The sequence below is a fragment of the Sarcophilus harrisii genome, chromosome 2, assembly GCF_902635505.1.
Source record: "Sarcophilus harrisii chromosome 2, mSarHar1.11, whole genome shotgun sequence".
Taxonomy (NCBI): domain Eukaryota; kingdom Metazoa; phylum Chordata; class Mammalia; order Dasyuromorphia; family Dasyuridae; genus Sarcophilus; species Sarcophilus harrisii.
The window spans coordinates 336,408,844-336,424,043 of NC_045427.1; the positions used below are offsets into that span (position 1 = coordinate 336,408,844).

The 15,200-nt window shown below is 32.5% G+C and overlaps 1 protein-coding gene across 2 annotated transcripts in view; it reads right to left on the reverse strand.

Annotated features, from left to right (window-relative positions):
- Positions 1-306: 306 nt before the first annotated feature.
- PPP2R3C (protein phosphatase 2 regulatory subunit B''gamma) overlaps positions 307-15,200 on the reverse strand; it is a 31,830-nt gene continuing 16,936 nt past the window's right edge. For both annotated transcript variants that reach the window (XM_031952935.1, XM_031952937.1), the window contains 8 exons: positions 12,398-12,468; positions 10,653-10,785; positions 9,347-9,402; positions 9,189-9,264; positions 7,655-7,791; positions 3,542-3,679; positions 2,727-2,786; positions 307-1,342 (listed from right to left, as the gene is read on the reverse strand). In XM_031952935.1, the coding sequence (XP_031808795.1) occupies positions 1,154-1,342; positions 2,727-2,786; positions 3,542-3,679; positions 7,655-7,791; positions 9,189-9,264; positions 9,347-9,402; positions 10,653-10,785; positions 12,398-12,468 (860 nt within the window). In that variant the 3' untranslated portion in view covers positions 307-1,153. The remainder of the gene's footprint in view (positions 1,343-2,726; positions 2,787-3,541; positions 3,680-7,654; positions 7,792-9,188; positions 9,265-9,346; positions 9,403-10,652; positions 10,786-12,397; positions 12,469-15,200) is intronic.

Sequence of the window (15,200 nt, forward strand, 5' to 3'; positions counted from 1 at the left end):
TGTTCCTAAATCCTCCAGTAAAAATTTAAGCCCTTTGAAAGTTTGGTCTGTCCTTTTTTAATCTCTAATGCCATATGGCAAAGGTTCTTAAATGTGGGAACTGCAAAATTATGACTTGTCTGCACGTTTAGTTTGTATGCCTATTTTATATACCTACACACTCCAGGGTGCAGAAAAATTTCTCAGGCAAAAGGGGGTCACAAGTAGAAAAAATTTAAGAAGCCCTGCTTTATAGTACATAAGGAAAACACTTAGCAAATGTGTATATTCAAAAAGCTAAATGAATCTATAGCCTTTGCAAAGGTCTAAGGTCTACCACTACCAGTGTGAACTTAATCATGTCATTTAACTATTCTGAGCCTCAGTTTCATCATCTGTAAAATGGGATAATTCTTCTAATATCTTATACTATTTTTTTGAGGGTCAAATGACAATATATAAAATATTTCATGAACTTCCATTGTGACTGATTTACAATAAAGCTAAGCTTTATAGTTTTGTTTTGAAGTCCTATTTTGTTATTAGAATTACTTGTTACTATTAAAAAAATTTAAAATATGCCTTTTGCTGTCAGCAAAACATTATGGCATAGTACATCAAAGCTTCTTAATCACAACCCCATGTGGGATCACATGATAATGTGGGAATTGTGAAAAATTTCGCATAGTAAAAGATTTCTGAATGTGATGACCAAAAATTAATTCAAAATCAAACATAATGAATATGAGATGTTTCTGACAGCTCTTTGCCTGTTTTGTATCACACAATTTTGCTACAGCCTTGGTTCTAAACACATAATACATACATTTTGCATGTCCAAAAAAAACCTGCTAGAAATACCTCATCTTAGATTCGAGATGGGGGTCACATAAAAATTTCTCAGGCAAAAAGGGGTCATGAATGGGAAAAGTTTAAGTCCTGTGATACATGACTGTCTGCCATATATGAGTTAAATATAATCATATTTAACTTCCTTAAAATAGTATTTAACCCCATTGATTAAGTTAACTTGAAAATCCCAAAAAACTAGGCGCTCATGGCTTTCTAGAGGTATATGAATATTTTAATCATGCTCTTACAATTTATTAATGTTTTTTTAATGATTATATAGTATTCAAGCATGTCTCAATGGAGTCAGTTTATCTATTAAAAATCATGTGTCCTCTAGGTCTGTAGTGTTTTCATTATCATTTGCAACAAGAGCCTCTCTGTTCTCATAAGTCCAGAAGCCATTCAGATCAATTAGGATGGTAGTGACAGTGTCTCCTTGATTACTGCTGATTAAATCTTGAAGGGATATTTTCAAGGGATCCTTAGGTTTCACCATGTCAAAAATTTCATCCTGTAAATGTGGAAAGATACAATAAAACATGACCACTGGATTGATTTCACTCAATTTGTATGACTAGTAAATAAAAAATATGGATTGTGAATTACCCTTGCTTTTTAAATTTCTTTTGTTTATTTTACTAAATTTAACAAATAATCCAAATAACTATTTTATTCATGAAGTAGGGAGAGAGAAGGAGAGGAGAAAAAGAACCTTATGACTGAATACCAGTATAGTTAAGTGACTGGCAAAGCCAAGACTAGATTTCAGGTTTAAATTCTAGTCTACTTGAAAATCAACTAGTGAACTGAGAAGATTTTTGGTTTGAGATTCCATTAGCAGATTAAAAGTACTCGCCTCACCAAACAATTAATATACATTTGATCAAAGAAAGATCAATATAAAACATGATTTTCAACAAATAATAATCATTTAAATGAAGAAGCCAAGATTAATAGTAAAACATCTGCTTTCCCCTTTTATAATTTAAAATAAAGACATGGGACTTTATAAATGATAAGTAGTAATCGAACTTCATTATTTAGATTATTAAATGGAGTAAGGGAGCAAGACTATATATACATATATATATTTTAAAATCTACAATATACTTCCTAAGTATACTTTGGTAGTCTTCTACAAATCAAAAGCAGATACAGAATCTCAGAAGCATCACAGAATGAAATGGAACCTTATATTTACAAAAAATTGGTATTAGACTTAGATTAGTTGGATTTAGTGAAATGTATTTCTTTTTAATTTGAAGTGTGGGTAGATCTGTGAAACTATAGCCCTAGATTTAGGCTGGCTACAGTTTTTTTTTTTTTTAATTGCCATATATTAATGTACTTGTAACAAAATTTCAAATGTGTAATAGTGAAACTAAGTTTTGATATAGAAAATAAGCTGGTTTGTTGAGAATATGGTTCTGAAGAGTAATGCTCTAAAAATACTGGGTAGCCCATATAGCTAAATTATTACGGAAAAAATACCAAATTGCTCAAAATAAGAACCAACAATAAGAAAAATAATCTAATCATTAAATTCAGTTAAAAGTATCCTATAATTTTGCTCCATTTAATAACAAGATAGTGATAATGAATACAAAAAAGGAAATTCAATTTAAGCTACTGAAACCTGAGTAAGTCTAACAGCATAATAGACAGATCCATCTAATTATTAATCACTTTCACTGATATAAAAATATTTGTTATTTGAATAGCTTCCACATATCACAATTTAGCTTCTAAAAAATACCCTATTAAAAATTTCCTATCATGATAAAAATGAAATTTAACCTCAATTCAAATATTTTTACTCTTTCTATGGAATTTATATATGGTGATCAATTCACTTTCATAACATGGTTCTACAGAAACTGAAAAGAAGAAGTAACCTTAACATCTTGAAATGAGACAGGATCTTGTCCATGGATTTTCATTAATTCTTGTATAGCCTGCATTAAGAGGAAATAAATGTGCAAAAACAAAAAATACATAAATTAAAAAATAAATCTTGACTGAAAAGTGAAAAATTAGCAGTGTTTAATCTGATTCAACATGCCTTTCATTTTAAAATATAAAGAGAATGTGTGAATACTCACTCTATAGTAAGAAAAGACAGATCATGTTGTCTGCTATTCTAGCTATGGAATGAGTATGGTCCTCACGGCAGCAGTAAGAAAGCACTCATGTCCACAGATTCTATGATAGAATGCTGGCTAAGAGTTCTCTGAAAAAGGTTATGTATTTATAGCTCATACTTAATCCATCTGGACAATAATATCCTAACTACTAGAAATCAAAACCAATCCTAAGTCTGATACAATTAGAAGCCAGAGAAAAATCATATTAAAGAAGCATGTGATAAAAAAATTCTTTAATAAAGATCCATAGATATCAAACAAAGTTAGTCTTGTATAGTAATGATCACAATATTTCTATATATTCCTTTATTTGGAAGCTGCCTATAGAGCCAAAAATAGTGCAGACATGTGGCTGGATCAATGTCTGCCAAAACTAACATGCACTACTACGATTGGAGTATCCACCTCACTTAAAAAAAACAAACAAACATATCTTTGATCAAAATCACAATGGTTAACAAATTAAACTAAATATAAACTGTTAAATGGCGAAGTACTGATGTAAACATTTATAAAACTATGATCTAAGCTGACATATTCACAATATACATCCACAAGAGACTTACCCTGAAGAAATAATTAAGGGAAAAGACATTCAGGTATCCTCTGTTCTCTATATCAAGCAATTTGAAAATATATTGCAGTGCAGCAGGTTCTTTTCGGTTTTCTAATGCAAGCACAAAGTCTAGATAGGTCTTATAATCCTATGAAGAAAGGAAATAATATTAAATTAGGATATACAAATAGAATTTAGAAACCTCAAGCATAAGGACTTATTTGGATTTTTTTGTACCCCTAGTGCTTAGTTTAATGTTTTACACATAACAGGTGCTTAATAAATATATGACTGGTTGAATTCAGGACTGATTTTCCAAGCAAGTACATGATAAAATTATTTTGCAATGAGTGAAGGTAAGAGTTTAAACATTACTTTAAACTCAGTGGGAAATAACTATTATAGTCAAAAATTTAATTCTATCTTTGAGTACACATTAATAGTTAATCCTGAATAGTTGATGGGCACACTTAACTATTCCCAATCAGACTTCCTTAGCCATATCATACCTGCTTTTCATTTTTAAAAGGGAAAATAAGTTAGTGACTGAACTCTCACAGGGAAATAGACAATAGACTTAAATTTCTTAATCTGAATTTCTGCTGTGAATTAGTTCTGAATCAAATTAAACTAAGAAGAAAGTCTGTCACAGTAATCTGTTTATACAACACTGTTAAGTGTTTAAAATCACAGCAGAAAATTTGAATTAATTCCTTTGAATAGTCTAAAAAATTAAGAGTCTATTAAAATAATTATATTGAATCTATGCAATTTTCCATAGTGACAAGGAAAACTTTTCTGATCCCTGCAAGTGCTGATTTTTCCCCTTCCATCCCAGGAAAAAGAGAATAGAATATAGTATATAGCCTGAATTCCCCATTTCAGAGTGATTATCAAAAAATTGTTTTGACATGGTAAAGGAAGATGAAATATATGAGAGCTACTTAGTGAAAATAAAATAGATAATTATATATGTAAAGGTTTTTGAAAAATAAAAAGTATTAAGGATTCAGACCTGTAAAATCACAATCAAAGGAATCAAATTAGCCTATCATTACTAACTGAATCCAGTTTCTGCTTTGGTTTATTCACTCCAAATCATCACAAACTCTATACTGCTGATTGCTATGATTGTAGGAATTACACAGCAAAAGTTATCACTCTCTTTTCCTTCATCCCTTTGCAATCAACCATAATTAAATCCATTCTTTAGCTAAGAGCTAACTGTTTCAGTTGTAAGATAAAACTTTTTAGGGGCAGCTAAATAGCACAGTGGATAGAGTACAAGCCCTAAAGATAGGAGGACCTAAGTTCAAATTTGACCTCAGAAACTTCCTAGTTTTCTGGGCCAGTCACTTAACCCCAACTGCCTCAGAAAAAAAAAAAGGGGGGAGGGAGGGAGGGCTTTTGCATACTATTCATGTTGTTCCTCAACTATTACTAGATGGAATATTTTTCAGTACCCTTCAGTGTTGTTATCCTAAGGAATGTAGAGTTAAATTTTTATACAATTAGACTTTTTATTTTTGACATCCCTGAAATTCTATGATATGCTGAAGGGATAATACAGCCTTTGTTTGTTCATAGCCCCAACCACTTAGTAGCATAACAAATAAAAAACATTAAATGAATTATGCTATTTAATTTTTTTTTGATTTAAATGAGGTCATTTTCTCAAACCATTTTCATCCTTTATCTCTTCTTTCACACACACAAAAACCCCATTCTCTAGATACTTCCCTACCTACTAATCACTGCTCTGTCACCGAACATCTGACAAAAAAAATCCAATCAATGGTCTTTTCTCACTCTTTTAAGTTCTCTGCTGCTTCTGACATGACAGAACCCCTCTTTTATGATGATTTCCTATTTAGAGATAATTCTTAATATTTTACCACTACTTATGAATTTCTTTTGTGAGATTACCACAATGGATGGATGCCATCCATGCCTTGCTCCTTTATATAGATATTCACTAGTTCTCTTTCTTAAGCCTTATTCTCTAACACCTTCTATCTTGGTGGTCTCATTAGTTAAGAGTCAATTAACCTTGCACAGATAACCCTGTGTATGTGTGTGTGTGTGTGTGTGTGTGTGTATGTGTATATGGTACATATGTATATTTAACCATTTCTTTTCTGAGTTCTACTTCTGTACTACTCATTGAGTACTACTCATTTCTACTTGGATATATCACAGATACCTCAAATTCAGGATATATAAAATCAAACTATTTTAATAGATTGATTTGTTATATTGGATGATGACCAATGGTTTAACAAATAATACATTATATAATAAATAAGAATAGCATTTTGGAAACCAAAAAGTCTGAATTTTAGTCCCAACTGTATTAATTGATATGTGAGTTTGGATGAAAAAAGTTCTTTACCTCAAATCTATCACCCAATGGAATTAGCCCTCAATAGGACACTCCATCTCCTGATTTGTAAAAGCAAACTCTTTATCTCCCAACTTAACCCTATGCTTCCTCCTGTCTTTCCAGTCACGTGAGGATTATCCTCAAATCTGTAGTTTCTGTCATTCTACTTACCATAGGGAATAAACCAATATGACTTACTGATTCCTCTTCACATCTCTTGGAGATTTAATTTCTTTACTCAAGAAGCCATAATTCTAGTTCTAGTTCTCATAACCTCTCACTTGGATTATTCCAATAGTGTCCCTGTTTTTAGTCTTTCTCCCCATATCAATCCATTCTCTATAAAGCTGATTAAAAAAAAAAAAAATCTTTTAGGAACAGAGACTGGACCAGTGATTTCACTGAATAAACAAACACCATATGAGGAAATTCCTTTTTATCAATGCAGGTCTGTACCTTCTCTTGCCACTTAAAAGTCTTAAGGAATTGTCTAGAGACAACTGTGGCCTAAGGTCACAAAGCTAAAATGTATTTTTCACAGGCTGGCTCTAGTTTACCTAAATAGGCAATTTCATTTTCTGCCTCCATGTTATTGCAAGGCTGACCATCCTCAACTTTCGCTCTGAGAATCTTCTACTTCCCTTAATACTCAGCACAATTTTCCTTGATATCTTTGATTACGAAGTCTTCTCTGAGCTCTCAAATAATTTTGCACTATTATCTATATATTGTATTCCTTTTTGGGTGCCAATAGAATTATGCTGTAATATATTCTTTAAAGTCTGGTCTTCAAACTACATATCTTTTTATAATGTATAAAAGAATATGTTCACTTTTTAGGATTTTTATAATTGCAATGGCTGTCCTGTGAATGTAAATAATATTGCTATTGATTGCTAAAGATGTGAGCTAGTAAACTAGATCTACAACTCTAATACAGATCAACTGTTGCTGAATTAGAAAATAATATAGGATTCTGATCCTAGAGGGCACTGCCTGTTCCCTTTTTGTCTTTCTCTAGTAACTAGTATAGTTCCTAACATATGTTAGATGATTTATAAATTCTTAATGGCCTAGAATTCCTGCTGACCTCAAAAGTAACATTGACTAATTTAGTAATTGTATAAAGCACTTAAGATATTTCCTATCAATCAAGCAAACAAAAATTTTTAATCCTAACTGTCCAAGAACTTACAGTAAACCCTGAGAAACAAGAATTTTCACCTTTGTTTCCCAGATAGGAACTTGCATATAGTAAATATATGTTAAAATGAATGTGATATTATGTGACCTTATAAATACTACCTCTTTAAAAATCCACAAGATTTGGCAATTTATGAAATTCTTTTGCCAATCAGCATACCCATTCTACAACAGGTACAATAACACAGAGAATAAAATCATCAATTTTTACGTGACCTGGATTAATAGTTATTTCCTAAACTATTCAGCAAGTAAGGAATCAATACAATCTGAAACTCAAAGAAATTTTGAGTGCTGGGGCAGCTAAGTGACACAGTGAGGCACCAGCCTTGAAGTCAGGAGGACCTGAGTTCACATATGACCTCAGACACTTTTTGCTTCCTGGCTGTGTAACCCTGGGCAAGTCACTTAACCTCAATTGCCTCAGCAAAAAAAAAAAAAAAAAAGAAAAAAGAAAAGAAAGAAAGAAATTTTGAGTGTCCAAAAAGAACTGGCTATATTTCTTCAGGAAATCACTGACTGAGAGGATATTGATACCATTTCTCCATCATAAGTAAGGCACTCTTGGAAGACACGATCAAGGAAGACATTGGTCATAGTTGCTGTTCCATATCGGGAGAGTTCTTCTTTGCTGAGCATTCCGTTGTGGTCCTTATCAAGATTCAGATATTGGCCTGGGGGACAGAAATGTAAAGGAACAAAATGCTCCAGTATAACTGATAGATTAGAAACCATTATTTACCTATATATTTCTAGCAACAGCCATTGTTATTTTAATTATTCAACATTTTACATTTTTGAATGATGCTGTACTTGTGCTAATACTATTACTTATAATAATTGACATAAGTGTATCATTTCATCTGTGCTTGACTGATGGCATTTAATAAATGTTTGGTAAATGACTGATTAAACACAGCACAGTAGTTCAGTTGCTGGTATAGGTACAACCAAATTTATTAATAATGTTCATTCTGATATTATCAATAAGGAAGACTGCATGATCATTATCTAGTCACTGACTTGAAGAAATTCAGTTGAATTGAGCTAAGCCCTATACTTAATTGTTTTTGTGGGCTTCATTATGCTTTAGCATTGTAAAAATTCAAATTTATAATATCTCTGAGTAAGAAAATGGTTTTCTGGGAATCATGTACTATAACCTATTTAAGAAACCTGAAAAATGTCATACATTCTAGAAAAAATTTTTGTCAGTTGGGAAATGGTTAAGTTATGGTATATCATATTTATTGTTCTATAAGAAAGGATCAATAGGGTGATTTCAGAAAGGCCTGGAGAGACTTGCATGAACTGCTATTAAGTGAAGTGAATAGAACCAAAAGAACATTGTACACAGCAACAAGAAGATTATGTGATGATCAACAATGATGGAGGAGTTGGCTCTTTTCAAATATGAGGCGATTCAAGCCAATTCCAATATATTTGTACTTTTTTTTTTTTTTTTTGGTGGAACAAATGGGGTTAAGTAATTTGCTCAGGGTCACACAGCTATTAAGTGTTAAGTGCCAAATGTCACATTTGAATTCCAGGCCTGGTGCTCCATCCACTCCACAACTTAGCAGCCCTTTCACTAAACTTGTAATGGAGAGAGCCATCTGCATTTGCAAGATGTGGAGATTGAATGTGGATCAACAACAATTTTGTTGTTGTTTGCTTTTTTATTTCTTTTTCATTTTTTCTTTTGATTTTTTTTTTTTTTGTGCAGCATGATAAATGTGGAAATATGGTTAGAAGAACTGGACATATTTAACCTATTGGTTACTGGATATTGGATTACTTGCTGTCTAGGGAAGGGGGTTGAGGGGAAGAAGGAGAGAAAAATCTGGAACACAAGATTTTACATGGGTGAATGTTAAACTCTCTTTGCATGTATTTTGAAAACAAAAAGCTGATATTAATTTTTTTACAAAATCAATTTTTGACACTAATAAAGTACTTTAATAATCTTGGAAATCCTCCCAACCCAGAACATTATAAATCTTATGAAATGATGTAATATTAAGGTAATGCATTAAGAATATACAAATTGTAGCATAATTTAGCAACATACCATAAACCCGCAAAGCAGAAGGAGCAGAAAACCAATTTGTTTCTTGACTTTCCTTGGAAAGTTCTTCATCCCTAAGCTAAATGTACATGACAATGACTTAATCAGAATATTGTTACAATAAATTAGAATAATAAATATTGTTAAAATAATTTACTTACCTCTAGTAAATCATCTAAGAAGCTGCATGCTAAAATATCTTGGATTTTTATCTTTCCTAAAAACACATTAAAACAATTGAGTTTCATCTTAATCCTAGTACATATTTAAAGAGTTGCCATTCTAAAAACCTGGAATACATTTCATTTGTTTCTGAAATAAGAACAGGTTCAAAAGAAGAGGATAAGCAATTTCAAATATGACCCTCAGAATCTTCCCATGGAGGCAAAAATATCATTATAACTCTATAGATAATCTTCTAAGTCTGGGAAAGTGAAGTCACTTGATTATAATGTATGGGATAATTTGAGTGAAGATACTTTCAAAGGAAGATATACCTTAACTGTGACTTGAGGCTTTACAACAATAAGTAGAGCTGTAGCTAAAAAAAAGTGTGTTCCTCCCCTTCTATTTCCTCACTTCTTAATTAGCACTTAAGTACCTCTTTTAAAGGCAATTTATTATTTTATTTCTGGGATACATTTTCCATTAGAATGTAAACCCAGATTCCTCCCAAACAATGGGAGAAAAGGCCAGGCAGGGTGGTGGTGGGGGTTCTGCTATTTAATCTTGTGTTTTACAGTTTTTACTTTGCATTCCTTTTACTGACAAACATCATGTCAGATGGGAGATGCCCTTTCTCATGAGATCTTAATAAACTCGCTTTTGACCTTTTTTCCCCCCCTTACTCTTTGTCTCTCTGTTTTTGTGGTTGATACTGTCCTACACAATAATATGGTGTTATTAATGAAACCAAAACTACTAATCTACTTTCTAAACTTAATGGAGGGAAAAAAAACTTATGTTTCATGATCAGTTAATAAATGTATATAGGAACATTTTGATCAAAGTAGGAATTGGGTAGGAATACACACAGTGAACATATTTAACTTCACTGGTATAATTTAAAAGTGTATTACACACAATGTCTTTATCATAAGTAATTATAAAGCACATTATTTTTAAAGTAAAATGTTTTTTAAAAGCACAAAGGATTATACTAAGGAACCTGTCTCATTCAATTCCATTTTGCAAATGATAAAACTGAGACCCTGAGTTTAAGTTAAAATTTATTGAAATTCATAGAACCAAGTTAGTGGCAGTTAGTAGCAATTAGATATCATTCAAAGAGAACTCCTAAATCTGTAAATCACTGCTACTACTTTTTCTTTTCTATCTTTTGAAATTTAATAGCTATAGCAGCATTTCAAAGAAATGGCAACATTTTCAAGACATGATATTTCTATTTATCACATTTATAATCAAATATTATTAACAATGCTTAAGTTTGACAAAGTATGTTTTTACCTGTTCTCAGAGGATCTAAGAAGAAGAAGAACTTCCTAACTGCAGTGCAGACATAAAAAGAATAAAAGGATTTTTCTAGTCCATCTAACTGTGGCAGAGTGGGGATGAGTTCTAATATGTAGTTTTCTAAATCCTGAGGGAAAAAAAATGTTTAAGCTTTAATATGCAATCTTCCTATTTTTTGATTCCTATTTAAACAATGGTATCTAACCTTCCATGATTAAAATCCTCTGTATTAATCTTTTTAATTACTGAAATAAGCTCATAACTAATCACTGAGGAAACTATTTCATAATTGTTTAAAGCTTTGTTAAATTGTTCTACCTATATTGTTTAAAATATTATATTCTGGTATAGCAAATTTTGTTATTTATCACAGTGCACAAATTTGTAATTAATTCTGAGCTCTTTTTTTTTAAAATTAGGAATAAAAAGAGATTAGGTTCTAAAGAAGACTAAGCTTTGACTCAGTCTTTCTCCCCACCTTTATTTACTCCTTTACTTCCCTCTCTCTGTTTTTTTCTCTCCCTTCTTCCTAACTTTCCCTCCTCTCTTTAGTCATTTCCATTTCTTAGGATCCTTTGTTTTCCTCAAGTTCAACTTGCTGTAATATGATTTTCTGGTCCCCTGACCTTGGGGGACCTCTGTTCTGGCAGTGAGTCAGAAAATCCTAAATCCTTTGGTTTTGGAGTCTGCCTCAGGAAATTCCTATGTCTAGTCTGATTCTGAATAGATTACTTCTCAGTTCATTGCCCACTGATTTGGTCAGTGAAAATCAAATTTTGGAGATCATCTTCAACTCATCTGGAGATTACTCCCTACCCCTACTTGTGGACCACAGAATTAACATATCTATGATTGAAAGCTGTATAAACATATCTCCCTGCTTCTGTTTCTCTACTGAATTCCCTTACAATTCAGTCCACTTTGTAATGGCATATCATTACTTTCAATAAAACTTTGCCCCTTGACTAGGAGGTGCATTCAAACCTGCAAATTCTTTTGAGACACCTCACGACACCAGTCTGGGACTCCAAATTTTTGGGGTCCTCCTTTCCCAACCTCAAGAAACTCAGGTGTCATCTTCTACAGAAAGCCTTTCCTAAATTCCTTAATTATTAGTGCTCTTTCCCTTCTAAAAAATTATCTTATAAAGAACCCACATGTACAAAAAGTTTGTAGCAGTCATTTTTGTAGTGGCAAGGAACTGAAAATTGAGTGCATGCTCATCAATTGGGGAATGGCTGAATATGTTATGATATATGAATGTAATGGAATATTATTATTCTATAAGAAATGATGAACAAGCTGATTTTGGGAAAGTCTCGACTTACATGAATGATACTAATTGCAGTGAGCAGAGCCAAGAGAACATTATACATAGCAACAAGATAATGAGATGATCAATTGTGACACACTTGGCTCTTAGATTCAACAATGAGGTGATTTAAGGCAACTCCAATAGCCTTACAATAGACAGAGTGCTGTGGCAGGCTGAGCCAAAGGAAGATAGCAGCAAAGCCATAAGCCATAAATTGTTTTATAGGGAAAATTTGGCATCAGGGTCTTGATGTAACTTAGATTTCTAACTGGATTACCTTTAGAGGGTGGGACCAAAGAACTAAACTGATCTCCATTATGAGAGCCTTCTTCCTAAAGGATTGCCTAAAGGACTAATTTTTATCAATTCCTTTGCTAACCACACCTAAAATTGAAGACCTCATCATTAATAAACTCATACTTACTGATTCCCGAAGGTAACCTTGGCCAGCCACATCATATAAACTAAGCCCTATTCTTGTTTGGTGGAGCCACACTATAAAAGAAAATTCAAAATATGTGAAATTAATCTTTCAATATATTTGGGCACACATAATGAATATAATACACTAGTGGTAGATGCAAATTTCCAAACCCAACAATGAAATTTACACACATGTTGACTAGCTTTTAGCTGCAGAATATTTCCAGTGAAAATAAAGCCCAACAGAAATAGGAAATCATAATTTAAATGGAAGGATATTTGATGTTATAAATTAACTGCTTTAATTCTAAAGAAGTTCATTTACTCAGCAAGCATTTATTAAGTACACATGCTATCTGTCATTGTGAATACAAAGCCAAAATTAAAAGTCCCTTTCCCTGGAGGATAACAATATATAACACAATGAAGAAAATACCTACTACAAAATAAACATATGGATGAATCAAGATGGACTTCATGAAGGAGAAGGCATAAAGCTGAATCTCAAAAAGTGCAGAGGTAAAGAGAGCACATCCTAAACATGAGATCAGGAGATGGAACTTATTTTGTCCATTTACTCTGTAACCCAGTGATACTGCTCTCAATGCCTTTTTGTTGTTCCTCAGACATTTTGACTAGTAGTCCCAATGTCATAGAATGTTTTCCCTTTTCCTGGCTTCTCTGGTTTCCTTCAAGTCCTAGATAATATTCCAGTTTATACAGAAAGGTTTTCCTGATCTCTCTCAATTTTAATGTCGTCCTCCTGTTGTTCAATTTCAGTTTGTCCTGTATATAGCCTGTCTGTAGACAGCTGTTTGCATATTATTCTTCTTAATTAGAATGTGAGCTCCTCGAGAACAGGGCCTGTTTTGGTAATTTTTTTTTTGTAAACATAGCACTTAGCACAGAGCATGGAACATAGCAGGTGTTTAATAAATGCTTGTTTTCTAAGAAAAGTTAAGAAGGCCACGTTGGCTAGATTGCAAAGGTAAGGAAAGGAGGCAATGTATGATAATTCTGGAAAGTATGCTGGAGCTAAATTGGCAAGAGACCTCCAGAAAAGAATTTGTATTTTATTCTACTTAGGATAAACCTGAATGTCACAGATGATTTTAGAACAAGGGAATAAAATGTTTGGATTTGTGCTTAAGAAATATTAATTTGGCAGAAGAACAAAGATTGATTTGGAGAGAAGGAAAAAACTGGAAGAAAACAGATCAAATAGGAATGTACCCAAATAGTTCATGTGAAAGGTAAGGTGGGCTTAAACTATGGTATTCCCCATATTAGTAAAAAGAGATGTGATAGATGCCATGAAAGCAGAATCTGCAGGATTTAACAACCATGTTGTGAGGTAAAGGAGAATAAAGAGTCCTGGTAAACTGAATTTGTGACTTTGCATCATTTTCTTTTTTTCTTTTGGATTATAGTAGGATCAAAAGATCATAAATTTAGACCTGGGAGGGACCTAGGTAATACCCAGGTTTTAGAAATGTACAACAAAGATTAAAAAAAAAAAAAAAAAAAAAAAAAAGACTTATGAGCACATGAAGTAAGTTGGTTAATTGCTCTTGCAAGAAGAGGACAATCTGCCCACTGACAGATCCATACTTATAAACATCAGAATGAGCCTTTTATTTATACTGAAGCACAAGGTCCTTCCTTCTTTACCCCACTGGCTAGGGATGATGCAAGTTAACAGACTTCCTAGCCTTCTCATTGCATGTTCCTCCTTAACATGTTCCCTCTTTCATCATGCAATCCATGTTTTTAAAAAAGGGCAGAAAATTACTATTGTGGGGAGGAGAAGTTAATATTAATTAGCTCAGTAAAAATGCTCACTCAATGCTTGCAGTTAGTTACCTTTTGCCCATCATGTTTTGGGGTAACTTTTAGTCATTTATCAGTTTAGTGGTTCAATATCTTGTTTTGTACAAGTAACTCGGTCAGCTGACATGACCTTTCTCTAAGTCCTTGTCTCTATGTGGAAATACAATTCTATAGGTTGCTCATACCAGGTATAATTCACTCATTTTTAAAGATGAGGAAACTGAGGCCCAGTTAAGTTAAGTAAATTATACAAGGGTAAGATGATTAGAGCAGGTTTTGAACCATGGTCTTCTAACTCCAAATCTAGATATCTTCATTATGCCACATTTTAAATTGATCTGAATTACTTTATGTTTTTAATGCACTCTGAAGTAGCTTAAACAGTGCTACTATTTAAAAGAGATATGAAAAGCATTAAATCTGAAGTCAAAAGACTCAAGTTTACCCTTGTATTGTTGTGGTCAAATCACTTAAAATTTTAACTAATATTTATATTATACTTGCAAGTTTGCAATGCTTTTTATAGTTATTATCTCTATTCATAAAAATAATGCCTCAGAATTTTAGAGTTGAAGGGATCTCAGTGGTCAGCTACTCCACCTCAGTACTTTTCTCTCTACCCCAAAAGGAATCCTCACTCAATTCAACAACGTCAGGATTCTGAGTTTAAAGATCTCCTCACAGCAATTCCATGAAGTTAAATACCATAGTGATAATCTTAGTTGCTTTTTTTCATATGAGGAAACTAAGGTATAGAGTAATTCAACTGATTTGTTCATGATCACAAGATTAGTAAACATAAGATATGGAATTTGATGGAATCCAGGTCTCTCTTAATTAAGCCAAATGTCCTTTTAAGTATCCATTTCCATCTGTGAACTTTAATTTCTTAATCTATAATTTTATATAACTTGCATTATCTACTTTACAAAATTTTTTGAGGGATTTATAAATTTGAAAAGTACTATGCAAAG